We start from the raw sequence: 19,252 nt of genomic DNA on the forward strand, positions 1-19,252 counted from the left end.
CTGTTATCACAATTATATCACTTTTTAATGTAATAAAACGATTATTTTATCTGTTTTAAGCAGTTTCTGAAAAGTAAAATCAAATTCATAAATAAATAAAATATTTTTACCGGATGAACTTATATCTTGCTTGGACTATAATTTGTTTTAAAATATGTTATATTTTTGTAAAATATAAAATAATTCTCTATTTCTAAAATAAATTGGTCCTAATTAGTCGATCATTTACTTCATGTTGCATTCAATTAGAATCAATACTTTTTATGCAATACGATACATATAACACGTGAAAATTAAGATAATTTTCATAAAAATAACTTTTGCCCACTAACTTAGCATTTCTAAACATTTTTAAACGAGACAGCTAAATTGATTAATTAATCAGTAGTTAAAACTTTATAGTTTTCTGAAATAAGTAATTACATTTTCTAGCATTGTTTTTTATTTCATTCTTCTTTCTTAACATTTATTCTATCTTATTAATCTATGCTGTATATTTTTATAAAGTTAATGCAAGGAATATATTGTAATTTATTTATTCAGTCCTTATTGCTACTTTACATTGTACATTACATTACATCACATTTTGCTATATTATGTAATACTTTCATGCTTAAAATTCTCTTTCGATTACTTGTATTTATCAAATTTTGTATTAGTTACAATTTTCAGCATCTTTAAATCTGTATCAATTTATTCCATCACTTTAACTATCGTTGGTGACTAATTTTTTTTCATTATATTTAAGTGAATGCCTTTTATATTACACTTATTCAGCTTAAAATGAAACTTACAATTACTTAATAGGTACTAAATGACATAGATTTTCATGATACTGAATGATTTAATCCTAAATTAATAGGACAGTAAAGAATGTTGCAAAGAACTAATACTTATACTAAGAGCAAAAAATAAAAATTACTTTAATGTACTGTCAGATATATGCAATTTTTTCTCACTTCTTCTTTTTAATTGATATTTGTTTGAAAGAACAACATTACGTAATGTTGAATGAAGAAATCTTTTATTAATAGATTCCTTTGGTTTTATCCATCCACTGGGTCCCATTATTTCTGCTCTTTTTGCCCCAATCTTAGCTTCTTCTAATAATGCCTCAACTGCGAGTCTAAAAATCAAAATAAAAAATTCTATATTATATCCTAAATTAGTTCAACAAACAGACTATAGCAAGTATTCTGAAATATAATAATTTTATTAATTCTCAACAAACCGATTATGTCAGGTTTTACATTATTGTCATTATTTTATGATCTTGAAAGCGTCTTATTATCTCTGATGAAATACATATGCAAATAATACAAGTTAACCTTTGTATTGAAGCATGAACAAAGTGAAGCCTAAACTCACCTGTTTAATGTTTCATCATCCATTTTCTCAATATTTTATAATTTTCTCAACCCTTGCACGCAAAACATGAGAACTTTCTCGTTAATTTATATCTTTCACAGACGAACGAAATTGTTCCTTAACAAACAATGAATTTTATTGTTCGTTACAGACAGTAGAAAGATTTTTAATATTCTTCTTGTTACATACTAAATAAACAAATAGTTATCACGTAAATTTATAATAAGAATAAAATTATACTACCTTTATGTACATTATTCCCGTGTTGACATAAAAAACAGATGTTCGTATAAATTAAGGTTAAGTTTATGTCACAAATTAAGTTATGTGCGCTTACGAATACCTCCTATATTTATATATTTTCATTCGTGATATTTAATTTATAATATTTTAATAACTTGAATACAAAAATATTAGAGTGATACTATTTACAATCTGCAAGATATCATTTGGTAATGGTAAATTATATTCTAGCATACTTTTAATGCATTTCTTAAATTTTACATCTAAGTAATTTTAATAGTTGAAAATAAAGTACATGAATTTGATAAATTATAAGTATGTAATTGTATTAGAGAATATTGCATGTAATTGTTTTAAATGCACATCATTTTAAAAATATATCAAATAAAATTATCTATTTATTATACAAATTCAAATATTCAGTTAATTAATAATTTAAATCTAATTCTATTTTAGGATGATGGAAGATCCTGAATTGATTGAGTTAAATAAATTAAAAAATGAACTTGTTGCAAAAGCAAATAACTTAGTTGAAAAATTAAAAGAACAGGAAAATCAGCAAGAAGTTGTTATGTTAAAGTTGTATTATATTTATCCTTAAATTTATCCTTCTATATCAAATCTATTATATCCTTGATATTAATTTTTATTATTTCTAAATCAGTTTGCCAAGAACTGCAGAATCTGGTAATAACACAAAAGAAAAATTACAAGGACAATATACACATATACTATGTAATGTTTCTTGCGGAGTCTCTGGTATAACATTTAAAGATACAGATAAGAAATGGTTGCATGATAATGTCTATAAATATACAACTTGTTTAAAAACGAAAGCTTTAAATTTATATGTAGAGTTAACAGTACAATTGGAGGTATATAACACAAAATAACACTACCTCTATAATAAAATACATTGTTTTGATGTATTATTTTTTCGCTATATTTTAGGATGAAAAAGAATTTGAAATTTGTGATATAACATGTCATTTTATAAATATTGATAAATGTTATATGTTGGAGATTGAATCTTGGGTACAAAATATGACTAGAATGAAAAATTTTTCACTTCTTACATCTGGTAATTTACAAGTTATATAATTTTATGTGTAACACGAGAAAGTAGTACTTAAACATTAAAGATTTGTTCTTCTAGCAATTTCACAATACAGTGAGGAAAACATGGTAAGAAAAAGGATACTTGCTAAGTTGAATGATGGGAAGTATGTAAGTTGTAAACAGTGTAAAGAAGAAAATGGTGGATTTTTAGTATATATACATTCAACTGAAAACGTAAAGCATGTGTATTTAATACTTCAATGGTCAGTATTGTTTTCGGAGCGGTATTGGAAAATGGAGCATCATTTTGTCATAAATCCTGAAAAAACTGATAATATATGTAATCAGCATTTTCCTCTTACTGCAAAGTTTGCACAAGAAAATCAATCTTTGCTGCAAAATTTTTGCAAACCAAACCTTACAAAAGAAAATGTCATTGACTTATGGGATGATCTATGTTCTGTTATTGACATGTATGAAGATACTAATCAGTCGGAAATTAATGATGATATGGAGTAATATTTTTTTAAACTTAAACTATTATAAACGTTACTGAATAAACTATCGTCGGATAATGTATGATAATAAAGAATCAATAAATATTTATTTCAAATATATTTGGTGCATTATAATTTTAACATTTTCATATTTTCATATACAGGTTATGTTAAGAAGTATGGAATTAGTGAAATTGTTCTTTTTTGTGACATAACATCTTTTTAATACTCGTATTAAGATGTATTTAACAATTATTGTCTATTTTGATCAATATTTTTGATTAATGTCTTTATATACGTAAATAAGAAATTGCAAAGTACAACTCCCCAGTGGCGCAATCGGTTAGCGCACGGTACTTATATGACAGTAAATTTGTGAGCAATGCCGGGGTTGTGAGTTCGAGCCTCACCTGGGGAAATTTTTTTTTATGTTTAAGTTCATAATATTTGAATTTAAAACATGTAAAACATATCTTACATCTTCTATGTTTGATTATTACATACAACTAATTATCGTATTAAACATGTTTTAAGACAGAAATCTAATAAGTATATTTATTTGTACTGTTCATACATTATTGGATACTTTATCCTTTATTAAGCTCTTATAAATGTATTATTAAACCAATTTAACATTTTATTTTTAGTAACAATTTTATTCAAATGCATACATTGTTTACATACTAAATATATAATATAAATAAAATAACTAAAATATGTTAGCCCGTAGCCACTGTTTCTGTTCGCGATTCTGATTCTCCACTTTTATTTCTTTCAATTTCTTCTGCAGCTTTTCTTCGATTTCTCCATGCTCTCATATATGTTTTTGGATGTATTGGAAAGAAACCACAAAGTCCTAACAATATTGCTACTGGTTTTGATACTGTTACATTTTGTCCCAACCAATATTGTATCCGTTCAAAATTTAAAGCAATTAATTTTTCATTGTATTTGTTTGGCATAGGGTCATAGGTACCTAGTTGTTCTATCGGGGGTTTATGTTGTCCACTTTTAGTCTGAAATGAAATTAGTTCACACCGTACTTATAGATTTATATTAGTGAGTTTATCAAGAAGTTTCATTGTAAGAATTTTATTTATAGAAATGTAAACAACCAAGTCTGTGTAATTTATTGTATTAGAAACAACGTTATATACAATGTAAATAACTATGTTATTTACTTGGTAACTTATATGTATTAAAAAAGAAATCATAATAAAATTCAATTATAGCAAAAAAATGCGACTGACAAATAGAAAAATTAAAATTAAATATCGAAAAGTTATATGTTTATATAGATGAATAAACGGACATAAAATAATGTTTTTTTTTTTTATTAAAAAGTAGTATGGTTGTAGTTTTAATTAAAAATCATTTGTGAACACTTACAGGCATAACAACAATGTGATAAAAAGGTCTGTTAGCACATCCATAACGAACAAATCGTATCGATCTAGGATAGAAAGCATTCACAACACCAATCCCCGATGAGGGATGCAATGGTAAACGTGGCATTTCGTTAAATATTTATCAGTTCAAGTTATATTACAACACAAAATTACAACTCTGTCACGTAAAAGACTTCAGCTCATCATTGGAGGTTATGTTAGGTGCGATTAGTTGGACAACCTATTAAGATATGAATTTGGCATCAACAATTTGGAATCTATGTATAGTAGAATATTACCTGATATTACATTTAATTAATCATTACGATAGTCAATATTACTTCAAGTAAAAGAAATTAATATTCAAAACGAGAGTTATTTAAGTTAATTTTAATAAATATTCATCTATTTACAAAAGTATTTAATGGAAATTAATAAATAAGTACAGTATATATATTTTAAATACAATATTTTAATTATTAGTATCCCTATACAGAAATAAAAAAATATTAATATTTTTTTATAATTAAATTAATTAATAACCATAAAAAATATTTAATGTAGAGAGGGGAGTCTTAATGAAGATTAGTGTCTTAGCGCTACCTGGCGCTAAGATATTTGTATTAACTAAAACAATTGATATAATAAATATTATAACAAAGATCAGTCTTAGTGCTACCTGGCGCTAACGTATTTGTATTAACTGAAACAATTGATATAATAAATATTATATTATATTTCATATTTCAAAAAATTTGCATGAATTTCTAGCTATTCATAAAATAATTCAAAAGAGATTTCAACATATTTCATAAATAGAATTTACTATAAACGAATTTACGAATGAATCTTAATCATTATAAAAATCATAATAATGCTGTTATTCATATTTACAACTTGTATTTAATTATATCGAAGAGATTTTGTTTATAAAATTTCCGTATAAAATTTAGGTAGAAGGATAATTTATACGATGAATCGAATGGTGTACAGTTTTTGGGTCAGCGCATGTGCAACACGTGAATCCCTACAGATGCTTCCAATGTTTGGAATAGAGGGGTGAGGTTAGGACTTGAATCCGTTCAACCGAATGGTTTCGTTGTCAGTTTGACATGCACAGGCGTTCTGTGTGCATCGGTAGTGTGAGGTGTTACAAGTTTCTCTATAATCATATATCCTTCCTTGCATACAATAATCTTGAATTAATCAATGAATTCACATTTAGTATTCCTGTCAATATAATTTTCAATTTTCGCGTAACAAAGTAACAAATTATTGATGTTTATATATAAAACGACGTGGCCGCGGAAAACAAGTGAAAACCGGCAAGATAATTAGGAGTCTAGAATTATTAATTATAATCAACGGTTAACGGTGGTGTTCGTCGATATTCGCGGGATGCGCTACGAGACCGTCTTTTCTTGTAGTCATTTTGCATCCAGGTTATATCTCGAAAGGGAATAACCTCGATTTCAGGGAGAGCAGGTTGATTTTTTTTTATTGTTAACGATCGCGAGATTTGTTGAAATCCGGAATCATGGATTCCAATACACCGAAAGTGAGATTCGCACTTGGAAGTGAAGTGTCGTCGAACCACTTCAAAAGTAACTTTGCGCGTTCTTTTGTGACCAATTGTCGTGAATCTAAATCGCTGGATTACGAGCTCCTTAACAACACGACTAATGAAGATGATACACAGACCAATGGCAACAACAATAATTTCACCTCCCTCCTCAATTTCGGAAGTGACATAACGACCGTCGTGGATAATAACGCCTTTAAGGACTCTCCAAACCATTGGAAAACGAATGAGGTAAATATTCTCTTTCTTTTTTTAATTTTTATTAAACCTCTCATTAACCAAGTTGTTTATGTCATGTATTTTCGTCATAAGTAGATATATTTTCTTGAACGGAAATGGAGTATGGATTGCGTTAAATATAGATTACTTGTTATGTACAATAAGGCGTTATGTGAAGCATCGAGTTCTAGTATAGAGATATTGTTTTTTATTAGTTACATAAATCTTCCCTTGTATCGATTGTTAGAAGCCCGTCGTGCATATTACACCAGAGATAAATTCATTAAAATTACTTATGAATTAATTTAGTAATTGTTTTTTTTTATCTATGTTTGTGTTTTAACGTTATGTTTCCTGTTTTATAGCCTGTTCAATCCTCGGCGGATATCAGCGAACTGAAGACACTGAAAGCTGTAAGTTTATTTCATTACATCTATTCTTATAGCATAATTTTATGCGTTGTGTTATAAAAAGGTGTTTTACAGAGAAAAAGTTTCGATGCTACTGTATTTCTTCTAAAGTTATGGTTTTCACTTTATCGCATCTTATTTAAAAAATAATACTCTTCATAGATTGTGACTACCAATAATATCAATACTTTACGAAAGTCACTTAGTAATAAAGATTGTTTCGCGCGTCGGTTCTCTATCTTCTACTAAATACATATACTTTACCATGACGATAATAAGCAGATTATAGTAATTGGTGTTTTACGATTATCTCTATACAAATTTATACGCCAATAAGTACATATTAGGCCTGAAACATCTATTCAATTGTAATATATTTGCATAAAAATTGCATAGGAATATTTAAGAAATAGAGAGTCTCACATTGCGCATGCGCATCAAATTACTTTGGTATTAGCTTTGCAATTTGGCAGCACTGTGACCGGGTTTTTCTAACCTGAAAGAGCAACTTTTTGCCCGGTTCGACCGATGTCGTTCCGTTTCGATTGTTTCTGCGAAACAATTCGAAAAGCGTGAATCGTTTTGCCGGCTCGAAAATAGAGGGTTGCCCAACTGGAAACGATACCGCGGCAATACTGAAAATAAACCGGCTCGCCGCCTGAATGTTTCGCGACCAACCGGTAGTCAGGTCAGTTCAGTTATTTTGACATTTCTGTTTTGTACCGTTGTCCGCATCTTCCGAGAATTGTCGCTTTCGCGTTCCCGGTTATTATCGTCTTTTGAGCTTATATAAGAGCTTATAATATTTTAGATTTTGCCCTAACAACCATCGACTGTTCGAAGTCAATTCGGAAATAGGTATAGTGACTCGCGAAAAGATGCGAGCAGTTATAGAAAATTATTGTTAGAAGATTAAAGACCGACATTTAGATTTATAGTACATTTATAGGAGAGTATACTGTATCTTTTATATTTTTATCCAGTTAATCGAAATATGTATAATACATATCATCCATTCTTGTTCTCGCGTCTTTTCACCGTTCTAATTTGTTTATGTTTCATTTCGTGTTTATTTTTCGATTGGAAAGTATTCGTAGATCTAGTGACTCACGAAAGTATTTGAACATTGATAGACATTTTTGGTGAATATATATTATATGCGTAATAGGAAAGATTTTTGAATCTCATTAGCACTGTATTGGGATACGATTGTCATGATTATATTGGCAAAAGTTGAAATCAATCTGAAAATCTAGCAATTACAAGATATTCATCGTATAGACTTCGCAAAAATCATGAAAATATTCCACCAGTTAGTTATCCGTTACATTAGTAAGCCAGCATTGGCTTATTAAATAACCCATTGAATTTTTAAATTGTTTTTGCGTTTTTCACCCGATAATCTTCATTTTTTCCAGTGAAATTTTTGCCATTTTCAGTCTAACGCTACAGTTTCAAATTCTTAATCCACTTGCAAATTGTTTATAGGAAGTGATTAAAACCTAAGACTATAGAAATTGGCTAGGAATTATGAAAAAAGAAACAGTAAGAATATTTATTATATTTTTATAATATCCTCGTAGCGCTGCCCCTTCGATCGGAATTTTGCCAACGATTACAATATTTGGTCTCGTTGCAAGATTTAATTAAACGCTTGAATAATGCAAGTAGCAAACCTAGTTAGACCAGTTTGATCGATGAAAATGGCTTGAGCTAGTTTCACACGGTCAATGTCGCGCAGAATGTAAAACTTCCGGTACAATTCAATTATAGGGAAAGAACGATCGGATTAATTATTCCATTTTGCCTGCGCTTTAAGTATAAAATCGCGATGCATGCTTTCCCGGTTAATGAAAGTTCTATTACTGTTAAATATCATGGACTTCCGGTGATTCATGCGCCATTCATGTTCATCGTAACGCGGCTCGTCGATTCCGTGTTCCAATCATTTTGTACTATATCTAATGTAATTAACAACATTTCTAACGTAATTAAAAAAGTAGATTTATTATCGGAAAAAGTAAGGAATCCTGGCTTTTTTCTAGTGCAAGTTTCATCTTCGAAGATATAACTTTCAGTATCGGCGCAACGCATTATGCTATTATTATTTATTGCTCGAATTTTAATTGTAATAATTTTATTTCGCGTCTTCCACTTTCCTACGGAATTCTACTTGTCGCGGGCATGCGGATTTTTAGCCAATGTTTGTTGGGTTTAGTCTGAAAAAGTAGGCTATCGTTCCGGAGAACGTAACTTACCAATATACATACAGCGAAGGTGCAGGAGATTTCAAGGTCATGCTCGTTCTTTCAGAACGACACGCCGTACTTTTTCATCTTCTCTGGGGTATTAACTATACAGGTGGATTTAATTAGTCGCAGCGAGTCATCTCTCATAAGATGGAAAATTGCTCGAATAGTAATTTCTATTGTCGTAAGAAACGTTTTCAAGTAACGACTGGTTGTACTGTTCATTGATGGTATACGAATGTTTTTATTAGAGATATGGTTATCAGATTTACTAGAAAGCTGTCCCAGTCGTGTACGGTTTATAGTTGCAGAATCGTCGGATAATCGTCGAGTACGATTGTCACAAGAACCTAAGAGGTCTTACCTGTCCTAGTAGGATTGCTTAGAAATATGGTTGTTATATTGTTATACACAGGTTGTTATATTCTCAAGGATATGCACAGGTTTAGGAAATTATACCTGTTGCAGTCGTAAAAACCTGCCAACATTTGCAGGGTCGTAATAGTAAATTTCTCGTTTCTCGTATATTGCCGCTGTAATATTAAAAGTTATGTTCATTGCAGATATAAAAAAGAAAGTATCAGCAATAAACAGCTGTAGTTACAATAGCAACCTGTAGAAGTACCACCGTAATATATTTTGGATGTACAACTTGACAGTTTTCGTTGCATAGTTACCTGGATGATCGATGATTTTAACGCTCGGTACATAGTAATCCGTACCGGTTTCGAGGAAAGCTTTATGCTTTCGTTCAGGTAGAAGCTTTTATACGCAAGTACATCGGTCGAGGCGTTTGCGTTGTCGAGATCGGGTAGCTTTTATTGAGCGGAAGTTCGCTCGAGCCCCTTCCGTAATTATCAGTCGAGATATACACCACTCGTTGGTAGCTTTGTACGTTTGTCCACAAGTGTACGCCCGTGAAATCGTGGTTTTCGTTGCACGTGTATATACGTATTCAGACAACGATGACCCGTACACGCGTTGCTTCCTTTTCTGTGACGTCACCATCCTGCTCTTTTTCGATGCCGTGACCACCAGGATGTAGGTGCACGCACGTACACACGTCTACCAAAATTACCCGTTCATTTCCTTTCCCGTGAAATCCTCTTTTTTAACAGCTGTACAAAGCCGGTTCGTTTGTTTCTTTTTCCTTTCTCTCTCTCTCTCTCTCTCTCTCTCTATATATATATATATATCTTTTTAAAAACGTAAACGTATCCTTGCTACCAGAAGGAACAACCTCGTGAATTGTTCTATCGCGTTCTACATCTGATTAAGTAATATGCAAATGACAGAGGAAATTTTGCAGAAAACGGTACCGAGATATTTGCCTAATATGGAGCATGAGTCATACAAGATGTAACGTCGAATGTGACTAGGATTGCTAAGGGTAGGATATTAAGATTTCAGGAGTAATGAAATCTTTGACGATGTAAATCGGTAACGTTCGTGGCAAGAAGCTGGCGGAAATGTTCGACGATTTTCTAGTGGGAACTTTAAGCACAAAGATCTGAACTGTGAAAGTTCCAAGGATCTCGTTATTCGATGTCAGAGCACTCGTAGAAAGTTCACATTTCCCAAGCGATATTCCCGACGGTTCAAAGTGCAACGCGCGTAATTTTTCTTTCCGGTACAGATATCTCCTTGACGTGTGTTCTTCTCGTTTGTCATTTTGCATTCGTCACTGTCAAAGAGCTTGAATAAATGTCCAAAAAATCGGTGTGATTTTGCACGTCACGATATAACACCGAGAAACGTTCTATTTTATCGGAAGATGAGCCAAACATTTGATTCAACGACCCTATCGTACAACTATCTATCTCTGTTGTATGATCTATCAGAGACTAAAAGCCCAGGACTGCAGAAGGATTAATTTCGTGCATAAGCGATCCAACTTGCTAAAAGCGGAGAAATACGCTTGGAAAATATCTGGTAACATCTAAAAAAATGTCCACTTCGTTTTGCACCCTATGCTATTAAGAAGATCCGTATAAATACGTAATAGTTTGCTTCAACAAATCTGTCGTATAATTTACCCATCCGGGGCTAAAAAAGTCTAGGACTGTAAAAAGGGAGTTAGTTCTGCGCATAAACAGCTGAACTTACGGAATATAAAATGATATGTTTGCCTCGAAAGCACCGAACGATACTTCAAAAACTTGGATTTCATTGCGCATCCAACGGTGTCGTATATTAAAAAATCCGTATGAATACGGTATGCTGCTAGGTATAATGATATAACAGGGAACGAAAATTCCCAAGATTACACGCAGCTGGCAAACTGGACCTTTGGAAAAACAAGATTTCTTGCGTATCAGCTTAATATTGGAGCACTGGTACGTAACGCAAGATAGGAAGGCAGAGCTGGAGCCAAGCGGATTACGGGAATTTTCTCAGCAGGAACACTGTGGATTGTAGACGAAGCGAAAGCGTGGCTCTGTTGGTTGGCTGATAGAGTTGGTCGACGAGAAAGGAACGGGGAGTAGTATCGTTCTATAATGGATAGTCCGTATGCACGCATTTTCTAATGAAGTAGCCGTGCACAGGGCACGAGTTAGGTATCGTTGTCGCGTACACGATAATTTGTCCCGACTCGCCGTCCTTCCAGGATGATCATTATTCCAGAGCCGTGGACAACTAGGTAGCCTTTCCCGCTACCTCTTCTATCTGCGCCGCTCGTTAATGAACAAACCATTAATCAAACTCTTCCGGTCGTTGCCGGCTGATGATTCCAAGCGACATCTATTTGCCACTGATTTTTCTCTCATTTTGCCTACAATTTACAATCTTTGCCGTTCGTTCTCTGTTGCATTGCATTTTGTTACGCTTCTAGGCAGAGAAGCTTGGATTTATTGCTTAGTGATTGGAGATTCGGGTACTATGGATGCACTGGAAGCTCAAGAAAGTGGAAGTTTGTGGATCGGAGAACGCACGGTTTCACGAAGTTTGTTTCGGTTTGAGCAGACGGTAGTAGAGATATTTCGATTGCTATATATTCGTCGAGCGAGTGGCTTTAGAGTATCGTGGATGATCGGAAGGACGTGGTTTGTCACAGTTTGTTTTGGTTCTAGTAGAAGGTAGTAGAGAGATAACGTTTCAGCTTCCTAGATTTGACGTTCGAATGGAATTAAAACAATTAAGTTGATTATGTAAATTTAATTGCAATTGAATCCATTAGAACGATTTCTTAGTATATTTATTGTTAGCATCAGAAGTTATTAGGAATTTTGTTATTCAGCTATCAGGCACACCGATGAGTAGTATATTTCGTCCAAATTGAAAAATCCATTCAATTTCATCTCGTTGGCTGAGAGTTGGTTATCCACTACCTCAGTTTCGATAATCCTCAGCTTGTCTTTACTGCAATACTCGAAACGTTTGAATATTCCAACCATGTTATACCTGTGCACACTTATTGCCCTGTCACTGTCACGTTGGGATAGCTGCACCCGAATGAAACTGGTCTGAGATAACGTAAAGCCTCGTTCACAAACCATTTGTACGAGTCGATGAATTGCAGAGGCTTCGACCGTTGTTCTTTGATCCTTTCTATGGATCTGGTGGGGATTAGGTCGTGTCCAAGCGTTTGCCAATAGACGGTTCTTCGTTCAAACGGTACAGCTTTGTGCAAAAGTTTAAGGACAGTGTTCGGTTAATTGCCCCTTCCAGGATTGACTGGCAATTTCAAAGGAAATTACTGGAGAGTCACCGTCATTAAGTACAAGTTACCGATGGTCCGGAAATTTCGGAAATAGCTTTAGAGGGTTTAGGCTATTTCGTTTATTACTTAGGTATTACTTAGGTTTACTTAGGTATTTATGCTTGAACGTGACGGTTACCAGGTGTTCCAGGTACTGCGATTGGTCATGGAAATGTCGTCGTAAATATGTCGTTTTTTATGTTAGAACCGTGTTAAACCTTGTTGAAACATTAAGTTTCGTATTTCGTTGTTTTTGCGACCGGCTAAAAATGTGCAGGAATTTTTGTTAAAAATGTACCTGTTTTCATGTATATGTTTAGGTACACACATTGGAGGAGTCTGATAGTCTTAACGTTAGTTTCCTCGGGCCTGTTAATTAGCTGTTTCGTATTTTTATTTCTTATTTCTCATTTTTATTTCATCTTTACAAATGTGTACGGTTCTCTGAGGATGCGAAGGAAGCGATTAGAATTCCTAACAGGAGGTGCTTCTAATCTATGATCGATCTCTTTAGCGCAGATTTAATTACTATGCTCCAGTAATTAGAATTTACTTCCGAGCATGCCGCCTCGTACGCCTGGTATTCGGCATATTTCTTAGAAGATAACACGTATATTCTACCTGCTAACAGAGTAACCAAAGTGAAAGGGATATGATGAAAGTTTAGAACAGCCAATATCGTAGGGTAATGGAAACAGTATCAAAATTAGCAAAACTGTCTTTGAGATAATTGGCCAACATCTTGTTTCTCTTTCGGTCTATCGTTTATTTGCTTGGCGTAGGATAAGCCAAGTGAAAAAAGGCTTTTATGTTTTATGTATAATTCTATATAATCTTCTCGATCCAGTTACGATCTTGTTGCTCGTATTTTACTCGAAACGATTATTAGACATCGTATTATTATACGTAGATCGGGCAACTTCCTCCATTTGAAAACGGAGTGAAGCTTTTAAAAAAAGAGCACTACGCTTCTAATCAGTTTACAATGTTGGAATATGAAATTACGGTAATGTCTTGAGATTAGAATAACGTCGTGCAATAATGTCTTCAAGTTACATTAACTGCTCTATTTAAACATCTTCTACTTTTAACCTGTTGCCTTTCATTGCTATTAAAAATATATTATATTTACATTTGCATGGATTCAGATCAATCGAACCGATGTTGATGTTTAATTAACTGCTTCTGTGATTACAGAAATTCCTATTAAGAGATCTGGTTATCAAATTAGCTTCTTGCCTTCCATTTTTCAAATCTTTCACACTTATAAATCGTTACTAAAGGACGATGTATTTTACCAAATAATTTAACGCAAGTACAGACTTTGATTTGTTCGATTCGCTGAGAGACGAAGTTGTTCTCCCAGTACGAGCACTCGAGTTCAAGCTCCTGAAACCGCCTCTGCGTTCTCGATGGATCGCGCTGAATAGAATTGTTCGGCTGACAATTGTAGTCAGCAAATTGTTCTCTAATCACTCAGCCTGCAATGCTGTGGCGGGCAAGGAGAATCGTATCATACAGAGAAGCTTGAAACGCGATCGCTTCACAACGCGGAAATCATCTTTTAGAATAGCACTTTCGGAATTTCGAAACACCCTCCAAACAAGCTCGTCCATTTTCCATTTTCCTGTATTTCAGGAAGCTGAAGGGGCATTAATATTCGCGGAGAAGTAAGAAAAGCCAGAGACGAGCATTAGGAACGATGAATTATCGGCGAACACTGAACGGTTGGGTGGCCGTGTTCCGCAATTAAAACGAAAACGTAAAACTCCTAACTATCATTTCAAAAACGAAGAAAATTGAAGTCTTATCATCTGTGCCATCTTTGTTTTTCTTCACTCAATTTAAAACATTGTTTCGCAACAGTCATTATTTCGTAACGGCTTGTATAATATAACATTACTTAAAATGTGAAACGCGCGGAGCACTTCGAACGTTTCAACATAGGATACGTATCTCGAAAAATGAAAAAAAAAAATGTCAAACGTGCTACTTTAATTAAGGAGAGCGGTGATAACCGCCTCTCGGCACGGCGAAGGGTTAGACCGTGTTCAAACTGGCTGGTGTTCTCGATAGAAGCGTCCTTATCATTTCGTAATTCTAGTTTCGCAGGTGTTTCGCTTATTATCATTTTCATTGTTCGAATCGCGAATTATCTTCCTCGTTTCTAATGATTCCTCGATTTTATCCTACTGGAATAAAGCTTATGGTAGAATGATAACCGGCAAATTATCGCTCAGAAATGCGCTGTGCGCTTTAAAGTGCAGGTTTCCCAAACAAACCTGCAATTTCTTTCGTAAGATTTTATTTCCAATTTCGTATGGCTCGAAGCTGGCTAAAAATAATATGAAAAAGCGGAGCGTCGTTAAAAATGATAAAAAAAAAGTGCGCGCATTTGTAGAGATATTTGTAGAAATATGAGTTTAACGTTGCTGCTGAGTATATTCAACCGTGTTAACGAAAGGGTTGAACGAAGTTGTTGAGCTTGGCTGGCTTTTTCAGACTACTTATGCGGCTGTGGAGCGAGGTGAACTCGCGGAGGTCGTTTTCTCACGCTCTTCGTCGAAGCTTGGCTGCCGATCTGCTTAGCTTCTGTCCCTCTTGCTCCCGCAATTTCTCTCTCTCTCTTTCTCTCTCCATTTCCATCTGTCGGCTGTAAAAAGGTGACTGGAATTTCGCGCCGCCCGTGATTCTAATTCTTCGCCCGTCTATATACCTTTCGCCATCGTGCCATTATGATACCCCGGCTTCCAACACGGCCCACGCGTACTCCTTTCACGTTCTTTATACACGGTGGCTCTTTCTGTCATATTATGTTGGGAAAATTTGCAGCCAGATTTTTCAAATTTAACGCTGCAACCTATATTCAACGTTCTATCGTTATTCGCTTCATAGTCGTCAGTAGATTACATTCAAAGACTGTTCATGATCATAGTTGAATAACAACTACAAAGTAGTTGTTATTATTGTTGTTGTTGTTACTAATATTATTATTTTTATCGTTGTTGTAGTTCATAAAGCTGGGCTTTCGGCCTAGTTGTTATTGTTGTTGTTGTTGTTACTAATATTATTATTTTTATTGTTGTTATAGTTCATAAAGCTTGGCTTTCGGCTTAGTTGTTATTATTGTTGTTGTTGTTACTAATATTATTATTTTTATTGTTGTTGTAGTTCATAAAGCTTGGCTTTCGGCCTAGTTGTTATTATTGTTGTTGTTATTACTAATATTATTATTTTTATTGTTGTTGTAGTTCATAAAGCTTGGCTTTCGGCTTAGTTGTTATTGTTGTCGTTGTTATTACTAATATTATTATTTTTATTGTTGTTATAGTTCATAAAGCTTGGCTTTCGGCTTAGTTGTTATTATTGTTGTTGTTGTTACTAATATTATTATTTTTATTGTTGTTGTAGTTCATAAAGCTTGGCTTTCGGCTTAGTTGTTATTGTTGTTGTTACTAATACTATTATTTTTATTGTTGTTATAGTTCATAAAGCTTGGCTTTCGGCTTAGTTGTTATTGTTGTCGTTGTTATTACTAATATTATTATTTTTATTGTTGTTATAGTTCATAAAGCTTGGCTTTCGGCTTAGTTGTTATTGTTGTTGTTGTTGTTACTAATATTATTATTTTTATTGTTGGTATAGTTCATAAAGCTTGGCTTTCGGCTTAGTTGTTATTGTTGTTGTTACTAATACTATTATTTTTATTGTTGTTATAGTTCATAAAGCTTGGCTTTCGGCTTAGTTGTTATTATTGTTGTTGTTGTTACTAATATTATTATTTTTATTGTTGTTGTAGTTCATAAAGCTTGGCTTTCGGCTTAGTTATTATTGTTGTTACTAATACTATTATTTTTATTGTTGTTGTAGTTCATAAAGCTTGGCTGTCGGCTTAGTTGTTATTGTTGTTGTTACTAATACTATTATTTTTATTGTTGTTATAGTTCATAAAGCTTGGCTTTTGGCTTAGTTGTTATTATTGTCGTTGTTATTACTAATATTATTATTTTTATTGTTGTTGTAGTTCATAAAGCTTGGCTTTCGGCCTAGTTGTTATTATTGTTGTTGTTATTACTAATATTATTATTTTTATTGTTGTTGTAGTTCATAAAGCTTGGCTTTCGGCTTAGTTGTTATTGTTGTCGTTGTTATTACTAATATTATTATTTTTATTGTTGGTATAGTTCATAAAGCTTGGCTTTCGGCTTAGTTGTTATTGTTATTGTTGTTGTTGGTATTACTAATATTATTATTTTTATTGTTGTTGTAGTTCAGAAAGCTTGGCTTTCGGCTTAGAATAGCCCACAGTTCCTCGTATTTTCGTATTTCTTAAAGTTGTATCGTAAATCAATCTCTTAGCAGGGATTCTTGTGTAATATAGCAATAAAAGTAGGTAATGTCTATGAATATTTTATAGACTAAACATTGGTTATATGGAACTAGACACGTTTGTTAATCAATTAATTAATTAAATTAAATAATTAAAGTAATTTTGTTTATTTTAGTTCTTCTTATTGTTCGTCGTATATTATACGAATGTCCTGATTAAATTTGGCAATGTAACCATTGTTGACACTCGCGGTAATAGTATTTGTCACGGTCGTCAGAATGTGAAAGTTAAGGAATTTTCTCAAAGTTGGAAGTTTCTTATCTTTGAAAGAAAAACATGAAAATTTGGAGAGCTGTAGCGTTTAGAAGAAAAAAATGTACTTCCTTCGCCGGATACATTGAGTTTGTATAGTTTCAAAAGATATTATAAAGGAACAATGGAATGAAAATTTCAGGTCCATTCCCTGGAGAAATTTGTAAAAGTGAGTAAACCTTGTTCGAAATTGATGAACCAACTAGTTTCTCGTGCGCCATAGTTCGAAAAGTATTGAAAGTGGCAGTTTAAAAAGCTAATAAACAACAATGAGAATTGAAGTAAAAAAATTACATTTGCACTTCAAGGCTACATTTACATCCCAAAAAGATTTAGATACAATGTAATTAGTATCTGGTGTAAAAAAATTTATAAAAATCACTTGCTTTTATCGTTTTTACACGAAAATCCTTCTGTACTAGAAAATTCTCTCCTTTTGTATTAGAAAAAAATTTCCAAACAGCAGAATCTTCTGTATCAGAGATTATTTGAACGTGAATTCTTTAACGTATCCTTAAGTCCTAACATCTCAACTTTATAAATGCTGACATTGGTACTTCTTGCATAAAGCCGCAGATACATTTTACGCAGATACACATATTTAAGTGTATATCATATTCAGTCTCTTTAAATTCCAAGCAGAGTATTGTCCAACAAAATTTTCATTGTTACATATGTACGCAATTTAAATACACTATTCTCTGTTTTCTTTCGAACTACTTAGTTTTTCGGCTATCGAGCACACCAGTTTAAAAAGTTACTAAACGTGGTAGTTCGAAGAGTTAATAAACGATAAGTGGTTATTGAAGTAAGAAAAATTACGTTTGCACTTCAAAACCAACGCAAATCTTTCGTATAGATATTTCTATCGAATTAAATTTTCAATTGCGTTAGAAATAAAAGAAATGCAGGGAGGACACGTTAGCAAATAATAAGCATACAATAAATTTAACAACTGCTTTATAGCAGTACTAGCTTTTATTTTTATTTTTTCTCGCTTTGTGGTTTCGAAAAAGGTTCTAATTACAGAGAAAGAGTGCAAGTAAACGTTATAATCGACCCGAGGAAGCGCGATAAAAGAGACAACAAGGAGCGTTCGACGTTTTCTATAAAAATAAAAAATGCCGGCAGAGAAATTCAAGGATGAATTCTCGTTCAGTCGGATCATCGATGACCCAGTTTGCTTGCTGAGGGTAAATCCAAGTGTCTGGACTATCGATCCGGTCGTTCCTCTATTCTTCGACACAACAGCTGTCGTTTCCCGATCCCTGGCGACCCAAAATTAATCTAAAAATTACGCAAGCTGTTTAGAAGAGACGGAAGAAGAATCTGTTGGAAGCGTGTTGCGTTCTAATCTTCTTCTGAACGGTTTAACGCGCGTGGGTCATCGCGAGGCGACCCACGTGCTGCGAGCGGAATGCCATGCGAAATCAGCGTGACACCAAATTGCCTGTTAAATCGCGAAGGAACAAGAGGCAGAGAGAGAGAGAGAGAGAGAGAGAGAGAGAGAGAGAGAGAACGCGAACGAGCAAAGGAAAACAAGAAAAGAGATAAAAGAGAAAAAACGTTGTTGCACTTGAGTCGATAGAAAAGTTGTTGCACTGGCGGAATTTTGTTCGGCGGGATATTCGTCGAAATGGAAAGAAACTGGTTAATCGGGCTGTGCAGAATGACGGAATGAAATTGAAGGACAGAAAATAGCGATTCTAGCTCTGGGTGAAGGAAGTATAAAAGTGGAGAGGAGTAGTGGCGCGTTTAAGGCTTTCGAAGCAAAGGAACGTGGAATGTTAGGGATGGAGAGGAAGATGCTCAAGGCCGAGCAGCTAGGGACAGAATTAGATTCCACAGCCGTGTTTCTCTCTATCTTCTTTGTCAGTTTGTTGATTCGTCCGTGG

The 19,252-nt window shown here is 33.5% G+C and overlaps 4 protein-coding genes and 1 non-coding gene across 8 annotated transcripts in view; 3 read left to right on the forward strand and 2 right to left on the reverse strand.

Moving 5' to 3' along the window:
- Nucleotides 1-520: 520 nt before the first annotated feature.
- On the reverse strand, nt 521-1,710 carry LOC126872795 (protein POLR1D-like). 2 transcript variants are annotated; one of them, XM_050632981.1, is made up of 3 exons: nt 1,612-1,710; nt 1,369-1,485; nt 521-1,126 (listed from the first exon to the last, which is right to left on the reverse strand). In XM_050632981.1, the coding sequence occupies exons 2-3, from the start codon at nt 1,389-1,391 to the stop codon at nt 919-921; spliced, it is 231 nt and encodes a 76-aa protein (XP_050488938.1). In that variant the 5' UTR covers nt 1,392-1,485; nt 1,612-1,710; the 3' UTR covers nt 521-918. The 2 variants fall into 2 exon arrangements, with proteins under 2 accessions (XP_050488938.1, XP_050488939.1); XM_050632982.1 differs by having other exon boundaries at nt 1,369-1,556; nt 1,612-1,690.
- Nucleotides 1,672-3,287, forward strand: LOC126872788 (uncharacterized). Of its 2 annotated transcripts, none has more exons than XM_050632969.1 (5): nt 1,672-1,820; nt 2,068-2,190; nt 2,276-2,486; nt 2,563-2,692; nt 2,768-3,287. In XM_050632969.1, exons 2-5 carry the CDS (start codon nt 2,069-2,071, stop codon nt 3,187-3,189), a joined length of 885 nt encoding a protein of 294 aa, XP_050488926.1. In that variant the 5' UTR covers nt 1,672-1,820; nt 2,068; the 3' UTR covers nt 3,190-3,287. The 2 variants fall into 2 exon arrangements, with proteins under 2 accessions (XP_050488926.1, XP_050488927.1); XM_050632970.1 differs by having other exon boundaries at nt 1,680-1,826.
- A 204-nt stretch (nt 3,288-3,491) lies between these two features.
- Trnai-uau (transfer RNA isoleucine (anticodon UAU)) lies at nt 3,492-3,585 on the forward strand. Its single transcript has 2 exons — nt 3,492-3,529; nt 3,550-3,585. It is a non-coding gene; the product is annotated as a tRNA-Ile (tRNA).
- Nucleotides 3,586-3,708: 123 nt separating this feature from the next.
- Nucleotides 3,709-5,092, reverse strand: LOC126872794 (probable 28S ribosomal protein S16, mitochondrial). Of its 2 annotated transcripts, none has more exons than XM_050632980.1 (3): nt 4,865-5,092; nt 4,557-4,796; nt 3,709-4,183 (listed from the first exon to the last, which is right to left on the reverse strand). In XM_050632980.1, the coding sequence occupies exons 2-3, from the start codon at nt 4,680-4,682 to the stop codon at nt 3,887-3,889; spliced, it is 423 nt and encodes a 140-aa protein (XP_050488937.1). In that variant the 5' UTR covers nt 4,683-4,796; nt 4,865-5,092; the 3' UTR covers nt 3,709-3,886. The 2 variants fall into 2 exon arrangements, with proteins under 2 accessions (XP_050488937.1, XP_050488936.1); XM_050632979.1 differs by having other exon boundaries at nt 4,855-5,092.
- Nucleotides 5,093-5,435: 343 nt separating this feature from the next.
- The window catches only part of LOC126872776 (uncharacterized), a 34,349-nt gene continuing 20,532 nt past the window's right edge, over nt 5,436-19,252 (forward strand). Inside the window, exons 1-2 of the mRNA XM_050632937.1 lie at nt 5,436-6,368; nt 6,722-6,769. Coding sequence (XP_050488894.1) covers nt 6,093-6,368; nt 6,722-6,769 — 324 coding nt within the window. The 5' untranslated portion in view covers nt 5,436-6,092. The remainder of the gene's footprint in view (nt 6,369-6,721; nt 6,770-19,252) is intronic.

The sequence above is a fragment of the Bombus huntii genome, chromosome 14 (assembly GCF_024542735.1).
Source record: "Bombus huntii isolate Logan2020A chromosome 14, iyBomHunt1.1, whole genome shotgun sequence".
Classification (NCBI taxonomy): domain Eukaryota; kingdom Metazoa; phylum Arthropoda; class Insecta; order Hymenoptera; family Apidae; genus Bombus; species Bombus huntii.